Source organism: Gaeumannomyces tritici (genome assembly GCF_000145635.1).
Source record: "Gaeumannomyces tritici R3-111a-1 unplaced genomic scaffold supercont2.2, whole genome shotgun sequence".
NCBI classification, from domain to species: Eukaryota; Fungi; Ascomycota; class Sordariomycetes; order Magnaporthales; family Magnaporthaceae; genus Gaeumannomyces; species Gaeumannomyces tritici.
Window position 1 is genome coordinate 1,813,968 of NW_008804546.1, and position 16,136 is coordinate 1,830,103.

Below are 16,136 nucleotides of genomic sequence, written 5' to 3' on the forward strand. Positions count from 1 at the left end.
GTGTGGACCAGCAACCTGGAACGTGTAAACTAATCTACGCGCAATCTCCATCTTGGCCAATGCTCCAGTGCGCCCCGTCTCGGGAGCTCGGCACATCGGGGAGCTTCTTGAACCAGGACGTCTGCAGGAGGTCCTGGCCAACATACGACTGCAACATGTGCAGGTTGCCCCCGTCGTGGAACTCGAACTGTACGTCCTGCTCGAACCCGAACCACGCCGGAAGAGTCGATGTTGTATACAACGTGTGCATGGTGCCCTTGGCGCCATCGCCGCCGCGCTTCCTGCCTATCCCGCCTCCGCACCGGCCCGTCACGTTAACGAAGGTGGCCGGCCCGCCTGCAGCAACGCTGTGCTGGGCCACGATGGCCCAGTGCTCCAGGCTGTCGTTTGACTTCGCAGGCAGCGTCACGTCGCGTGGTCGGTATTGCGTGTCGGTCGTATCGTTGGACGTAATCATGAAGCTAAAATAACTGTTCGGTCCGTACACCGAGATGCCCGATGGATACGGCCCATGCCAGTCGGGAGCCAGCTCGTCAGTGACGGTGTTCCTACAGGTTGCGCCCAGATTAGATGTACCGCTCAACCTTTGTCTCTCTCAAAGCTGTTGCGTGTCTTGCCTTATGGTTCCATTGAGGACAGCCCAACCACCGACGAAGCATTCGAGGGCCGCGGAAAGGCGCATCTTGAAAAGGGAGAGGGGATGATTGCTTGCCGAGACAGATTGCAGACTAATAGAAGATACAAAGGTGTTCGAGTGCTAGTAGGAATGGGCTCAAGAGTGATAGAAAGGCCTTGCGAAAAAAAAGATATACTGGAAATATACGACAAGATGCCCTGCATTTATAGCCATTCGCATTTACATCTACCGTCCTCCGTCCTCCGTACTTTCCCCTTCCCATCTCCATAATTCGGCTATCCGGCAGCAGGGAGGCACGTGTGGAGGCAACAACCGAGGGCTGCCCGGTAAGTCACATCGACCTAGCCCCCCCATCTCTCACGGACGTGAACACGATATGCAATGCTGTTCTATGAGCCCGTTGATTCGGAATATGCATGGGTCAGACCGCAAATTTCTCCTTCTCGAAGACTTGAAAGAATCCCGCAACAAGTACATGCATGCTAGCCTATGCCTCTCGGTGGGTGGTTACTTCACCACTGCATCACCAACCTGGCACCCACACCCCGAAGTTGTACCAGGACATAAGGAGTTAGAACGGTTAAGATGACCAGAATCACCAAGTTCTTTGAATGAAACAGAGTTGGAGTTGAGAGCGTGACACCCCCTAGTTTCCCTTCTTTGCAAATTTCAGCCCATCCTGCCTGTTCTCCTTCTTCTCCCGCTTCCTCTTCTGCATAAGGCTGGTCGTGGCAGGCTTGGGCCCCCATTTCTTCTCTTTCAGGCGCACGGGGGAAATACCAGGCTGGATCAGACTCAGAGACCCGGCGACACTAAAATCGGTGGAACGAGGCCCGAGCAACACCACGGTAGGATGCAGGGCGCAGAGCCGATGTGCTTAGGTGCAATAGACCCTGCTCCCTGCAGCAGTGGCCATGAAGAGAGCGCTCGACCATATCCCAGAAAACAGACCCAAATTCGGTAAAATTCGTGGTCTCCCAAAGGTTATCTCCCTAGACCGCGGTCTCTCAAGGTGCAAAAATATGCGTTCCCTGATGCGCCAGCCCAGGAGGGCTTCCGTTGCAGCGGATCTAAGGCCTGGCAAATTACCATGTTACCGTATTGACCAGCCATGATGCTATTCGGGACCTAGGAATTGGAAAGTGGTGTTGGATCCGGCCGGAATGGATATGTCTTGGTAAAATGGCAGAAGGCCTGGAGGCCCCTGGAGACCTAAGCACCAGCACACGGATTATAAGAGCGGAGCCACAGGCCTTTGGTGATCTGGGTCATGTGTATACACTTGCTCTGCTACTTTACCTCATTTGGATAGATCATTTCCCCTTCGTGCATAATAATACGGTAATTATCCCCTACATGAGTAGTGATCGTGATTTATCCCGAATAGGAGCATTCCGAGCTTACAAATAAGAAGTACCACGCTTCTACCAGCAACTGGCAAGCAATTAGATGGCAAAATAGTGTGTCAAGCGCGCGATCAAAAGACGCTGGCTGGGTGGTGGGTGCTTGAGTGATGGTTGTTGGCAGAAGAATTTATGGATGGTCGGGCGTGTTGGTCGGAAAAGGCGTTGATGGTTGGTGCAAGAGTTGACGGAAGGGGTCTGGGCAGAGCGACTTCGCTGATTTTGACGTTGACGATGTAGACTCCAAAGAACATCATCCAAAAAGGTCGATGCCATCACCCAAAAGCTTAACTACGTCGAGCATAACATCGCCATCCTCGACGGGGTTGCGACCCTCGCCGCTGTCTTCATCGCTACGCACAAAGGTTGCCTCTAAACAGCACCCCTGCTTTCCGCGCCGGGACTTCGCCTGTTGCACTGCTCTCGCTGTCTTGCTGAGCACGCCCATTCCGGAAGACCTCTTTCCAAATCACGAGACTCTCAAGAGATTTAGTCCAGCATACGTCGATTTGGTGTACCAGGAGATGAGAGGACGCAATCCCAGCACCAAGTTTCCAAGGAACATGGCGCAATGGATAACATAATCACTTAGAAGCTAATTTCGGAGGTTGCAAGCTTCGCCAACGCCAACGAGGGCCATTGCGACGACACGCGAGATGTCCTCTATGATTGGCGCGCCCGAAATGCAAGGCGGCCCCCCTATAGCCATCGGCGGCGAAACCGGATGGTGATATCGACGATGTCTTCAGCCTCTATCCCCAGGGAGGTTAATAACAACCAGGCTTGTCTCCTTTCAAGGAAGCTCGAATGCTTTGATGACGTCGTCCTTCCACCCTCGACTATGGATGCAAGCAGTCTTCTCGTGTGTGGCCGAGGCTCAATTGTATGTTCCGTGCTGCCGAGGTCTCTCCAACCCTGGGCAAGGATGGCCGGGAGCTAGGGATGGATAAACAGGTACAACAAGTGAGCGACTCGAGCCTTTTCCCTTTGCTCGGCCTATCGAGGGTCGCGAAGGCCAAATTGGTGCTGCCGCCCAGAGTGTTTTTGTCGAATATCCCACCCCACGCCAGCCCACTTCCATTGCGCCAGGCCCTGTGCTCGGAGGCGAATATACCAGAATCCAGCATCGAGATTCCCAGGGTCGGCTCGTCGAGGCAGGGTGCCATGACAATCGCGTCATCATTGACAGAACCCGACTGAGACGGAGCTTGCTGCCCAGCCAGAGCCTGGTTGGCTTGATCTAGCTGGCGCTGCCAATGCCGGTGGGTAAGGGAGGAAGGGCTGAGTCAGGACAGGTCGCTTGCCCGTGCCGGAAGTGACACCGTTGAACGAATAGTACGCGCCGTTCAGGGTCAAAAGCGAGCATGTCGTGCCGGGCACGATGGAGACCTGGCGACGAGGTATAAGCAGCATCCGAGGCCTGGCAATGCTGGGGACTTTCCGCGATGCCAGCGCTCTCAGGCCTGCCCGTCGGCGGTTGCCAAAGGTGACCTTGACTGGCCTGGTTCGCGACATTTCGGTGATTGCGGCGTTGATGTGCCGGCCTTGTGTCTCGAAGAGGTTGGTCCAGCATAGGGATATCATCAGTGGCTTGGCTATCATTCGGTCGCCCGTGCTCTTGCCCTTCCGCACCGTCTCGGGCATGATGATTATGATCCCAGTCGGCTCGGGCTGAGGCTCATGACCATGCTGTGCATGGCACTGGTGAATCCCGGTCGTTCGTCGCACTGGTCATCCGAGGCAACATCCTTGACCTTGAGCGACCATGGATTGTTGGTGCTGAGGTCTAACAGCCCCGTCACCAGGACCGGTGGAGGGAAGCGTGTGCCGATCCAGACGACATGCTCAGCCTTGCACTCGAGGTTGGGCGAATCAATGCATCAGTTCGCATAGTCCACGACCCTCGGAATGGTGTCATTCGCGTGAATGCAGAAGTTGGCCATATCCTCATTGGTCATGGTCAGGATCGAGCAAGGCGTGAGCAGACTCTTCTCGGGGCCAAGAGCGGTTTCTTCGGTCCAGAAGATGAGCGGCGGTTCTCCGACCGGAGGCTTCCAGCGGATACCATTGCCTGGGAGGGCGGGCAGGCTTGTTGGTGGGGATATTACGATGGCGTAGTCCCATTCTTGCGCCATCGATGAGCGAGTGTGCGTGTCTCGGTGATTTCGGGCATGAGGTCTGCCTTCGGCATCTTTTGCAGGGCCTTCGCGATTGAGACACGTTGCGGTCGGTATGGGCAGATGATGCCGATAGCTGGCACGTCCCTTGTTGGACGGTTATTATCCATCGTCGCCGTTGCCGTTGCTTTCCCACTCACCAAACCTTTCCACAAGGCTGGCCCTCAGTTTCCGGCCACCGTCAGAGCACAGGCGGCCCAGCTTCTGCTCGAGGTCTTCGTTCTGGCTCTGCATTGCTTCCTCGGACATGCCGATCCATTCTACTCCTTCCAGGTCGGTTCCGTCCCACGAAATACCCTCCAGCGGCGTGTGCGAGGGTATGAGGCTAGTGTAGTCGTGGACGGCGATGCCACTGGGGTCTGGGCTGTTCTCGGTGTCGTCCACGGCGACGAACTCGATGCCCTGGACACTGGCAAGGATGGCGTCAACACTTGGGAGCGACCTCGGAGGACTAGGCGAGCGAAGTTCCGGAAGCTTGATCGGGGGCTGGGCTTGGCGATTGGCAAGGTCACTTGAGACCGTGGTCGGCGTAGATGGCACGCCCCATCCGAGAAAGGTTCGTGCCATTTGCGATAGAGGCCTTGGTTGGGGGAGTGATGGCCGTTCTTGAGCTGGAGACGCGTAGCTCATGGCGCTGGGGGCGAGGTGCTGTATATTTATCAAGGCCAGGTGTGACTGGTCTTGTCATGCCCTAATTAAGAGCAAAGATGTGGGAGCTTTCGTTTCGTGCAAGTTGCTATGGAGTATTGAAGACGGTGCCGCAGCTGGGCTTGTATCTTTGTGCTCACTCAAGTGGAGATGATGCGAACAGGGTCGGCCGGCATTGAAATACTAAAACGCAAGAACTGTGACCTCTCCGCGTTGCTTCCTAAAAAAAACTCGTTGAGCATTTCAGGGAGGACTGGTTGTGGAAGGTATCATGCGCCAAGGCAAGGCTAAAGAGGAAGTTAGGCAAGTGAGAGGCGCGTCGATGCAAATTAACGCAGGGTGAATCGCGACGGGACGGAACCTTAAGGTGTAAGAGCTGGTTGTACCTAAGGAGGTACCGATCTATATATTCGTGGGGCCATCAAATCGGTTGTTGTCTGCGTGCCACAAAATCTGTGCAAGCGTGTGAAGTTTCCTCTGTTGCCCTCAGCGCATGGCTTCGCCAAACTTTTCAGTCTGGCACTGGATTTGCTCCAAGCCTGCTTCTACACCGGCCCGCCCAGCTTCATCCTTCATCAGACCCAGCTCGTCCGAATGCTATCTCTGATCATGGTTCCCAACTCCGAAAGGGCGCTTCAGCAGGTCCATAAAGGCACTCCTCTCCCGAGAGGAGGCAGAATAGGAAAAGCCAGCATTGGAATATAACTTTCAGTGCCCTTGCCGGAAACCGGGTCGATCAAAACAGTGACAGCAGGTCCCGGAATCTTGAGCCTTCACTATCAAACAAACAACGCAAGCAAGCCATCACTGGCGACCGGGCAAGCCTTCTATCGTACTAGCTAGCCATCACCCTCACGTGGCTAAGCATTACGGCATCATGTCTTATGGCACCATGGATAACAGTACCAAGGCGGGTCCGCCAAAAGAATTCGACACGCAATCACTTTCCAGTACTTGCTCGTCGTTCACCAACGATCCAGCCGTCAGCGAGTGGCCGTACTCGGGGCCGCGTCAGTCGCCGCAGGTCGAGACCAGAGCCGTGGCCGGCATTTTCACATCGCTAGTGCAAGATCCTACTACGGGGCACCTGGAACGCCACTTACAGTGGCGTGCGATAGAGCGCCGCTTGGTCATGGTCTGGGTGCTTGGGTTTTTGACCTTGGCCATAGGCATATTTGTCTGCCTTGCGGTTGGAATCATGGTGGACGGATATCTGCATGGGGGCAAGTATTTGAAGTACTTTATTCAGGGGTAGGGGGCGGGAACATTGTGTTTGTGTCTGGCGAGGGCGGTTTTGTTTGTGTGGAGAGCGAAGCGGGTAGATGCCAAAAGGGCGTCGTTGTGAGATTTACAAAGAAAACCCACACCGTAGCCATGAGCAAACAAGCAGGATAGGGTTGTTGGTGTTGGCTGTGAATAACAGGAGCTTCTGGCTTCACTTTGTGGAGTATTGCGGTGCGGTGCCCCTCAGTGCCCAAAGCGTCTGCAGTCAACGCGGATGGTATGTCTCCGGCAGGCAGCCATCCCTCCACCCGGCGAAGCGGCCAGCTGTCGGATCGGGCACACCAACAGCCGCGCCGAAGTGGACACCGGGGAACGGCCCGAAAGTCACGTGACTTCGTGTTTGGCTGGCCCTGGCTCGGCTGAGTCATGCCAGGTGTTCTTGCTTCTTGGACGCCAAGAACTGAGCACGCAATTTGGTGCGCGACCCCTGCACGGTTGTTGAGGTGGCGTTGACGAAAGGAAAAAAAAAAACACAGCTTCCGGGTTATTCGAAGAGCTCCCGCATGCGAAAGGGCAAAACCCAGCAGGATTTGGATCAATGATGGATTGGTCTCTAAAAAGTGTTTTGTGTGAGCGACGGCAGAGCCAGCAAATCGCATGCTGCGGGAAATGGGAAATGGAGACATTGAGACACGGCAGGATGCGTCACGGGTCAATCCGGCAGCAGGTGCCAAACAGCAAAGGCCGCGTCAGGAGGGGCTTTTTTAGTCGAGCATGGAATTGGCTCACTGCCAAATCGACAGCAGAGCAAGCCGAGCGGGGCAGAAAGCGCACTGTGGCAGAGGCCCGGGGGGCACAGTGCCCAAGCGCGGCCAACCGGCTGGTCTCGGTCGGGTGCGCCAGTTGCGTGCTGCGTCGCGAACCGCGTAAGAAAGCACCGCTGGAAATCAAAACCAAATACCAAATCTCGCAAATCCAGGCCTGACGGCTCCGCCCCAGCTCCAGCTCCCACCAGACTCGCACCCAGCGGCCCGCGCTCAACAGCGACTCGCAGTAGACGCCATATTGATGTCAAGTGTCGTGGCCACTCTGGGATTTCCACGTCGCCGTCCTGCCATCGTCGCCACCCGATTGTTTGCGTCCAAGCCAGCGCTGCCGTCACGGCTCCTTTCCATTGTATTTTCGTGAGAGGGCCCCATCCGCACCTCGGGTTAGTCATGAGCAACGCCAGACTGGACACGCCCACCACGCACCACACGGCCTCCATTCGACCAGGGCTCGTCTGCCCCCACCCTGGCGCCCACGGCCAAGGCCACCGCGCCGGTCACTGCCACTGCCACTGTCACTGCTTCCCACCACTTCAGCCCGCGACAATCTCGTCGCGTCTTGCTGCGAGCCCGACTGCCACGCCGTCGTAGCCTGCCACCACCATGAACGGAGCACCACCGAGGCACGGCGACCGCGCCTCCGCCCGTGACCAGCAGCACCCCGACGCGCCTGCTCCCGACAACAGCCGCCGGGCCGTCTTCTCGCTCCCCTCGCTCCGCGGTACGGACACCCACCCGGCCTACACGCAGCCCCTCACCGGGCACGCCGCGTCGTCGGGCTTTCCGGGCTCCTCCCTGAGCAGCAGCAACAACACCAACTACACTATTGCCAGCTCCCACTCCTCCGCCGCGGACAGGGCCCCCTCGCATGCCGCCCCCGCCGACCGTCTAGCTCGCGCTGGCAACCCGGCGCAAGCGGCCCGCGTGCCTTCCAACTCCAATGCGAACTCCCAGGACACCAACGCTAGCTCTGTGTCCAGCAACAACGACTCGGCTCCCAGCAGCAGCGCATTCACGCCGCCAGCCAGCGCCAGCGATGGTGGCACGAGTGGGGGGAATGGCGAAGGGGCCAACACCAACAGTGCCAGCAGCCAGGAGTCGCAGCTACTGCAGCTCTCGCAATTGGCTGCCGCCCAGGAGAAAATGCCCGTTGACGCCGACATGCTCACCAGCCCCGTCGGCCCTGGCTCCTCCCGGAAAAGAATGGCCGACGGGGCCGTGAAACACACGCGCGACTCGTCCAGCGCGTCTCCCGTGTTTGGTGGCGTCAGTGGCGGCAACGGTGGCGGCCACTCCCGCAACCCTAGCTCAGTTAGCATTGCGTCGACCGCAGGGAGCCGTATCGGAGAGGTTAGTCAATCGTGTGCTGGGAGCGCGACATGTCTTACCGCGAGCTACCCGAGGCAGTACATCTTGAGTCTGCTACGTGGTATCTGCTTGTCGCAAAGCTGACGTGTGTCTCTGTGCCTTGTTCTGCTGTAGCTCTCTGCGGAGCTCAAGGCGCGTCTGTCGTACGCCATGGTCAAAGTCAACAATGGGTGGCAATCCCACAACATTGAGCAAGTCGAGACTCTTGCCTCTCGGGCCGCCTCGCCGAGCTCGACAGCCTCGACGCTTCACGGCCGCCAGGGGTCGTCGGCCAGTCCCCGCCTCCACAGCGCGTCCTCGCGGGGCACCGATAGCACCTCTCCCACAGCAGGCGGCCCGGCACCTCTCCCTAGCGTGCATCAGCGTCGCCAACACCACCGATCTGGCTCTCTCGCGAGCAGGCCATACGCTACTTCTGCAATGTCACCACCCCCTCGTCTGAAGCCCGCCCCTTCCCTCGCACCTGCAGTCTCCATACAGCCCTCACGCTCAGTGGTTCATCCTCGGCGCAACTCAAACCCGGCATTTACGCCTACGTTCTTGTCACATTCCGGCCACTACGCAAGTCCCAGGACGCCCGCCGATGCCAGCTCGATGAATGGCACGCCACGACAGACGACTGCGCGAACACCACTTGTTGACCCCATCCTATTCTCGCCCCATCAAAACGTTCGCGAGCAGGACGCCATAGAGTCCCTTCTTTTCATGAGCAGTCCAGGAAACTCTGCAAACATGAAGCACTCGTTCACGCCCTCGTCCTCCCAGCCGGTCGTGTCAACACGCACGGGGGCAACAGCATCCGGGAGCCAGCGTACAGCCCTGCCAACGGGCCAGCCTAGGAAAAGCCTCCCTGCCGGGAGGCCACCGCCCAGCTCGCAGCCGACCAAGAGGGTCGGGTTCGACAAATCGCCAAGCAATCTGAGCGAGATGGATGTGGACGATCAATACAGCCCGCACGCATCACGAGGAAAGCCGAGGCAAAGAACCAATGGCGATTTCCATGCCCATCCACGGCAGAAGATGCCGCTCTCGGTTCCGTCGGGCCTCAGTGTGACATCAAGACGACGCCCCGGCCTAGCAGAAGCCGATATTGACAAGATGCTGGATCGCTGCATGGATGAGGAGTCTTCGGACTCCGAGGGTGAGATACAAATTCCAGTTCGCCGGGAGGGGCCTGGCGTGGTGAGGACTTGATGCGTTCCAATCATGATATCCACATGCCTTTCCGCACCAGCATTCCCAACCCACTACCCGGATGCCTGCCTCTGAACTGCCCAAGGACACATCACACAAGACAACTGTTTTGATCGTTAGCAAAAATCATCACTTGCGGAGCATTCTGATCATCTTTATTTCTCGCCCCATCGAACTGCCAGCCCATCTGCATTCTCTACTCCATGCATTGCAACGCCGTACATAGCACACGCAGATGCCTCCCAGCCATCCCATCTAAACGAGCATGACTGCCTCCCTGTCAAGTCCATCCCTATCCAACTCCAGCCATCCGCCCCTCATACTTAGCGGGCTGATATGTGGGCAATATCTCTTCGCATCTGTTTTTCGGCGCTGCCTTCACTGGCCATCTCTCTTGCTTATCTTCATTGTCAACGGCTCTTTCGTCATATTTCCATGTCTCGATTTCTCCATGTTTCATACGATGATTACGAATGGCATCCATTTTCTGAGTTCCTCAAAGGATATACTTTTCTATGTCGTCCATGCCATCTGCTCTTCGCGGATGAGGCTCGGTGCATTCATGGGGATAACTGGCGTTGGCTCCACTGATTCCAGGGTCATTCACATATTATCTCTTGTACGTCCTTTGCTTCTTTGCTTTCATCAGTGTTGTTGACAAATACAGTGGCATGAATCCCCTGTTCTCATGATGGACTCGCATCAGCGTGCTTTCGCTATTTCATATCTTGTCCTTCAGCACTGGAATTTAGTGCTGGAACTCTCGAATCTCCAAGTAGGGACGATTGCGCAGAGCCGCAAGCCCATTCGAACGTGTCAAAGTAGGCTCCTAGGTAGGTATGTACCTAGGGAGACATGTCTTCAATATAATGGCAGTCATAAAAGATGACTTGAGACAGCAAGGGATCGTAGGGTCGTGGGCGGTCATGGGTATCATTAAGATGGCGGCTGCCTATGAAGCTAGGTGTAGGGTAAAAGGGCATGAGAAAGACCAAAAACTTGAAACGCCATCCACAGAAATGGACCCAGATCATGTATCCCGAGATGTCGTGAAATCGTGACATGAAGAATCGTCCCATTAATAGCCCAACATGTGCCTACCAGGCGTGACGACCACTACGGCGATCGGGGAGACCATGCTCATAATAGTCGTTGTGGCCCCTAAACCCAGGGATCATGCCCACGAGCCCGCCACTGCCACTGTGATGATGATGGGGACGATAGTGGTGGTGGTGGTGGTGCCGGTGGTCCTTGATGGCGTTACTGACCATGTTTGCGGCCACGGCGCCCGCCACGGCGCCCAGCGCCATCTTGAGCTTGCCGCCGCCGCCGACCTTGCTACCCAGGAAGGCGCCGGCGCCCCCGCCCACCACGGTCGACACGAGGCCGCGGTCGCCGTCCCCGTGATGATGGTGGTGGTGGTGATTCGACTGTCGCCGCCGATGGTGGTGGTGGTGGCCGACCTCGCGCGACTCCCGGTAGTCCTGCGCGCTCGCGGGCCGCGGCTCGTATGGCGGGCTGTCGGGGCGGCGCTGGTGAGGGTAGGGCGGCGCTGCAGAGTGCGCGGACGTTGGGCGCGGGCCGTAGGGGGGTTGTGGGGTGTAAGGTGTCAGGTATTGCTGCTGCTGCTGCTGCTGCTGCTGTTGCTGCTGCTGGGGCGTTGATGGAGGAGGGGGGCCTTGCTGGTATTGAGGTTCCTGGTACGGCTGCGAGCCGAACTGCTTGGTCGTGTCGTAGTATTCCGACGCCGACATGACGGCAGTGTTTTGGGCGGTATGTGGATATGTGTACTGATGCTATCGGGCTTGGTTTAGAGGGCTACGGGCGGTTGTGTATACAGGTTTGGAGGAATTTCCTAAACGGGAGGATGTTCTTTTTATGGGCGGCTTATTATGAACTTGATGTGTATGTGCGCTTACCCAGGTGACCACGTTGAAACATGGCGTGCCAGATGGGGAGGTGACAGGCTTCTATATATCCATGGCACTTGGGCTCGCTTTCGTCCCACACCTTGAGATCATGCTTACGAATGTCCATGCCCGAGATGTTGTCTTGGTAGAGAGGACGTGCGTGATCCCCGGGAAGTCGCTAGCTAAGCAATTGAGGAGTTGGCATTCCATGAGGCGGAGCTTTCTTGGCCAACGATAATATGAAAAAAGAGCGTGCCGTGCCCACTACAAGCGCGGCTCAGGCAGCAGGTTAGGGCGCCCTAGGGGGGAGTGTATTGAAGACCTCACTACTGATGCGGCACCTGATTTGATGGAAGCTGCAGCGCTGCGGCTCCAGGCTTGGCTTGCATGCGTTGCCCGTCACTCTGACAAGATGGTCTCAATGCCTTGGCGGTTCTTGGTCGGAGAGCCTGTCAAGGGGGGGCTGCTTCTAGAAGAACTGTTCGCCCCCTAGGTCCGGCGGTCCCGAGCTTGTTAGCCACCGCCCCTCCTAGTTCGTGACCTGCATGTCAGCGGGCTCTGGTTGCTTCGGTGCGGGTGGAGGTCAGACGATACTAGCCATTTTGGCACGTCATGCGGGATAATGTCTCAGGCCGAATACCGAGCATAACATCAGATGTACTACAGCAGAACACGAAGGACTGATTTTGTTCGAATCGAGAGCTTCGTCCAAAAAAAAAAACAGGAGATCTGCCTAGTGGATGTTGGAACGTTTCTTGGCTCATGCTTTCGCTATTTGCTAACGATGCACTCCTATTTGCCACTCGGCGCAGTTTTGTTAGACCAACCAACAACACCTTCACAGCCACCAACCAGGCACCGAGATTCTTATTCTGCCCACAGCTTAGCCTCGTACGGGCATATCTAGTATTTTATGCGCATCCCAGCTAGGAAACAGGCTTCCTCGTTTCAACAAGTCGAAAAAACGGCATCCTCACAAACCACCGCACCAGATTGGTCGAGCCACAACACTACATCGGCAGCCTCAGAGCGGGTGATCCGAGGTGAAGACGCCGTTGCCATTTCTATTGGAAAACCCGCCTGCCATTTGGGAACCTGACGTTGCTTTGCATGGGAATCGGGCACATATCTTGACACCTCTCAGGAGATGCACGTTTCAGGGACAGCCTACTTTGATTCTCTGTACCATCTGGTTTGAGTGCACTACAAGCAGGAGTCAGTTCTCCGTCCTATAGAGGTTCCTTTGCTTGCTGAGATGCAACGCCACAATTAAAAGCAGCGTATAGATACATGTATGGGTATCTGCATGTTATAAAACGCAACGTCTTAACACAGTAAACCCCTCAGTCAACGGCTTCAGAACATAGGAGTGCGAGTCTCTCCGTAAGGGGTATCAAATCTCAGTTCGTAGCATAGAATCAGTGGAAACCTCATCTCTTGTCAGGCACTCGAAAGGCAGAAAATATCGCAAAGAAGAAAGGTATCTCGTAGAATTCGTCAAATCCGGAATCAACTCCCCTGCATCCCTGGTGACGCCATATGCTCCATCCTGCCCATGCGAGTATGCTCGGCAGCCTTCAATGCCACAACAGCTTCTCAAAGCGGCAATGCTGATGGTTGAGACGAGAAAGAAAACGAAGAGCAAGGGTCTATACTGGTCTCAAGACCGATCCCTCTGAATATCATGGTAAAGCAAAGCCAAGTCAGAGCGCCACAACGCCGGCGGGAACGACGCCCGCAGAACGAAGACATGATGTGAAAGTGAAAACCCAAGAAAGAATCGATAAACATGATGTGCCAGAATGCCTCAAGACCATCTTGAACAAGGCGGCGTAAAGAGACGAATGCCGTCCACAATCTCAGTAGCGGCCCCTGCGGCCCACACTCTCAACATGGACGCCAAGCTTCTCCATCTCCACCTTGTCGATGACGCCGCGGCCGTCAAAGACCAGCTTGGGCTGGCGCATGGACTCGGCGATGCGCACCCAGTCGAGCTGGCCCTTGGGCTTGTAGGCGCGCGTCGTCGCGTTGTACTCGTGCTCGGGGACCCTGCAGTCCGGGCAGTCGGGCGCGCACGCGGGGGCCGCCTCGAAGCGCTGCAGCGGGTCGTCGGCCGCGTCGTTCTTGGCCACCAGGTGGCGGTGCAGCGCGAGGACGTCCAGCTCCGTGGGCGACGCCGCCGCGGCCCTAAAGGGGCGAGGGTCGGCGGGACGGCCCTTGGTGTCGTCGATGCCGGCGGCGGCGGTCTTGGGGTCCTCGTGCAGGGGCAGCTGCTGCTGCTTCTTGGTGTTGCGGAACTCGTCAAAGTCGGTGACGACGAGGATGGCGTTGGCGGCGTCGCAGGCTTCGACAGGATCTGAGCACACGACCAGGGGTCCGCCGTCGGCCTTGAGCACGGCGGCGGGCCGGCACAGCTGGCGGATCTCGTCGGCCACGGCGGCCGGGTTGCAGCAGGGGTCGTAGACGGCCATCTCGGCCGGGCCCTCGGCGAGCAGGGTGCGGATGATCTCGAGGGCGGGCGACTCGCGCGTGTCGTTTGTATTCTTCTTGAAGGCGTAGCCCAGCACGGCTATCTTGGTGCCCGAGAGCGTGTTGTGCAGGGCCGCGACGACGCGGGCCGAGTAGCGGTCGCGCGCGTACTCGTTCATCTTGACCACCTGCTCCCAGTAGTCGGCCACCTCGGGCAGGCCCTTTGCGCGGGCGATGTAGGCGAGCGATAGCACGTCCTTCTTGAAGCAGGACCCGCCGAAGCCGATGCCGGCGCCGAGGAAGCGCGCGCCGATGCGCGGGTCGATGCCGACCGAGGCGGCCACCTCGCCCACGTCGGCGCCCGTGGCCTCGCACACGGCCGCGACCGAGTTGATGCTGCTGACGCGCTGCGCCAGCATCGAGTTGGCCACCAGCTTGGCCAGCTCCGACGACCAGACGTTGGTGCGCAGGATGCGCGCCGGCTCGACCCACGCGGCGTAGACCGAGGCCAGCGCCTCTGCGGCCCGCCTGCCCGAGGGCGTCTCGGCGGACCCGATCAGCACGCGTTCCGGGTAGACGAGGTCGTCGACCGCGGTCCCGGCGGCGAGGAACTCGGGGTTGGAGAGGATCTCGAGCTTGACTCCGGGGCGGTGGCGCGCCATGGTCTCCTTGAGCATGTCGGCGGTGCCGCAGGGCACGGTCGACTTCTCGACGATGATGGCGCCGGGGCGCGCGTACTTTGCGACCATCTCGGTGCAGGCCAGGAAGGCGGCCATGTTGGTGGCGCGGTGGGCGCCGTTGCCCTGCGTCTTGGTGGGCGTGTTGACGGCGATGAGGACAATGTCCGCCGTGCCGATGGACTCGGCTATCTCGGTGCTGAAGAAGAGGTTGGGCTTGCGCGCGGGAAGCGTGATCTTGGCCCTGACATCGCTACCGGCCGCGGCGGCGAGGCTTGACGATCCGGCTGGCAGGTTGTCGAAGGTGCACTCGCGGGAGCCATCGCGAGCCAGGCGGACCATCTCGGCCAGGCCGGGTTCGTAGATGGGCGGGTGGGCCGAGTTCCAGCGTCGGATGCGCGTCTCATCGCGGTCGACGACAGTCACGCGAATGTTCGGGTTCTGTGAGGCAATCACAGCAGCCGTCGGTCCACCTATGGAGATTCTTGGTGAGCAAAAAGGGTACGATATAGGGAAAGGGAAAGAGGGTGGGGGTGGAGAAGAGCAAAGCTGATGTGAAGGCCATAAGCCAGGTGATGGAAATAGATATGATACCCAGGCACCCGGTATATGAGACAATCAGGGGAATGATATCGCTGCGCATCACTTACCAACATAGCCCGCGCCAACGCAGCAGATATGACGGACCACGGCCGGCGCGTTGGAATCGTCACTGGTGGGGTTCGAGCCGCCCGCATGGCTCGAGAGAGCGACGGACTCAACGTCATGGTTGCCGCTGTCGCGGAAAGGCTGGAGTGCAGGGCTAAAGGAAAGACTGCCTCCGGGCGTGGTCGGGGCAGTCGACGCATCGCCGAGAGCGCTCTCGTCAGAGGCGCCGTTCGGCACACGATAGTCCATGGTGCTTGATGAAGGGAGCGACGATATATCCTGTGAATGGGAAAGCGATTAGGGTAATGTTCGCCGTGTTTGATGGCAAGGCAGGTATTGATGGCAGATAGCCGAGATGGATGGATGATGGTGAAGGTTGAGGGGTAAGAGAAGGCAGGTTGGTTGGTGCAGAGCTGGTTGGGAAAGGTTGTGATTCGGAGGAGTTGATATACGAAGAGGGGGTGGTGTGAAGTTTCTCTGAAGCTCCTGGAGATGAAAGATTTATTGGGGTGAAGAAACAATATCAAAGGTGCTTTGTGCGCGGCGCGTGCTTTTGAGGGCAGGGTAGCAGGGATTCCATACTCGGAAGGAAGTGTCCAGCGACAGAGCTGGCAAACTGAGAGCCAAGTCAAGTTTGTCTAGTTGCTGGCCCAAGCTCGGGGAGCACACTCGCAGATTCCCCCGCGACCCTTCACCGTGGGAGGCGGCCACGCGGCCTGCCGTCCCCTCACAAGGTGGGCAGCTGGGTGACCTCGGCTCGCACATCGTGCTAATGCTCGTCTCCCGATCGGCCTTGTCCCCGGGAGCGTCAGGGACAATGGATGGAAGTTACGAGAGCCGCTGCCCCTGAGCAGAAAGAACCACGGGATGTGCCGGCACGCACGCTTGCTGGGAAGGCGGGAGCCGGTCAGATGTTGGACAAGAAGCAAACGGCGGGGCCAGGCGATGACCGCA

At 57.8% G+C, this 16,136-nt stretch overlaps 8 protein-coding genes across 8 annotated transcripts; 2 read left to right on the plus strand and 6 right to left on the minus strand.

Annotated features, from left to right (window-relative positions):
• Window positions 1-34: 34 nt before the first annotated feature.
• On the minus strand, window positions 35-457 carry GGTG_03127 (hypothetical protein; the record flags this gene model as incomplete). The annotated part of the gene is made up of 1 exon (XM_009220905.1): window positions 35-457. One exon carries the CDS (start codon window positions 455-457, stop codon window positions 35-37), a length of 423 nt encoding a protein of 140 aa, XP_009219169.1.
• A 2,762-nt stretch (window positions 458-3,219) lies between these two features.
• On the minus strand, window positions 3,220-3,684 carry GGTG_03128 (hypothetical protein; the record flags this gene model as incomplete). Its single annotated transcript, XM_009220906.1, has 1 exon — window positions 3,220-3,684. One exon carries the CDS (start codon window positions 3,682-3,684, stop codon window positions 3,220-3,222), a length of 465 nt encoding a protein of 154 aa, XP_009219170.1.
• A 236-nt stretch (window positions 3,685-3,920) lies between these two features.
• On the minus strand, window positions 3,921-4,175 carry GGTG_03129 (hypothetical protein; the record flags this gene model as incomplete). The annotated part of the gene is made up of 1 exon (XM_009220907.1): window positions 3,921-4,175. The coding sequence occupies one exon, from the start codon at window positions 4,173-4,175 to the stop codon at window positions 3,921-3,923; it is 255 nt and encodes an 84-aa protein (XP_009219171.1).
• A 144-nt stretch (window positions 4,176-4,319) lies between these two features.
• On the minus strand, window positions 4,320-4,784 carry GGTG_03130 (hypothetical protein; the record flags this gene model as incomplete). Its single annotated transcript, XM_009220908.1, has 1 exon — window positions 4,320-4,784. The coding sequence occupies one exon, from the start codon at window positions 4,782-4,784 to the stop codon at window positions 4,320-4,322; it is 465 nt and encodes a 154-aa protein (XP_009219172.1).
• A 973-nt stretch (window positions 4,785-5,757) lies between these two features.
• On the plus strand, window positions 5,758-6,481 carry GGTG_03131 (hypothetical protein; the record flags this gene model as incomplete). The annotated part of the gene is made up of 2 exons (XM_009220909.1): window positions 5,758-6,116; window positions 6,238-6,481. 2 exons carry the CDS (start codon window positions 5,758-5,760, stop codon window positions 6,479-6,481), a joined length of 603 nt encoding a protein of 200 aa, XP_009219173.1.
• A 459-nt stretch (window positions 6,482-6,940) lies between these two features.
• On the plus strand, window positions 6,941-10,390 carry GGTG_03132 (hypothetical protein). The gene is made up of 2 exons (XM_009220910.1): window positions 6,941-8,266; window positions 8,399-10,390. The coding sequence occupies exons 1-2, from the start codon at window positions 7,520-7,522 to the stop codon at window positions 9,476-9,478; spliced, it is 1,827 nt and encodes a 608-aa protein (XP_009219174.1). The 5' UTR covers window positions 6,941-7,519; the 3' UTR covers window positions 9,479-10,390.
• GGTG_03133 (hypothetical protein) lies at window positions 9,619-11,684 on the minus strand. The gene has a single exon (XM_009220911.1). The coding sequence runs from the start codon at window positions 11,230-11,232 to the stop codon at window positions 10,576-10,578; it is 657 nt and encodes a 218-aa protein (XP_009219175.1). The 5' UTR covers window positions 11,233-11,684; the 3' UTR covers window positions 9,619-10,575.
• A 1,465-nt stretch (window positions 11,685-13,149) lies between these two features.
• GGTG_03134 (hypothetical protein) lies at window positions 13,150-15,431 on the minus strand (the record flags this gene model as incomplete). The annotated part of the gene is made up of 2 exons (XM_009220912.1): window positions 13,150-15,007; window positions 15,185-15,431. 2 exons carry the CDS (start codon window positions 15,429-15,431, stop codon window positions 13,248-13,250), a joined length of 2,007 nt encoding a protein of 668 aa, XP_009219176.1. The 3' UTR covers window positions 13,150-13,247.
• Between the last annotated feature and the right edge of the window lie 705 nt (window positions 15,432-16,136).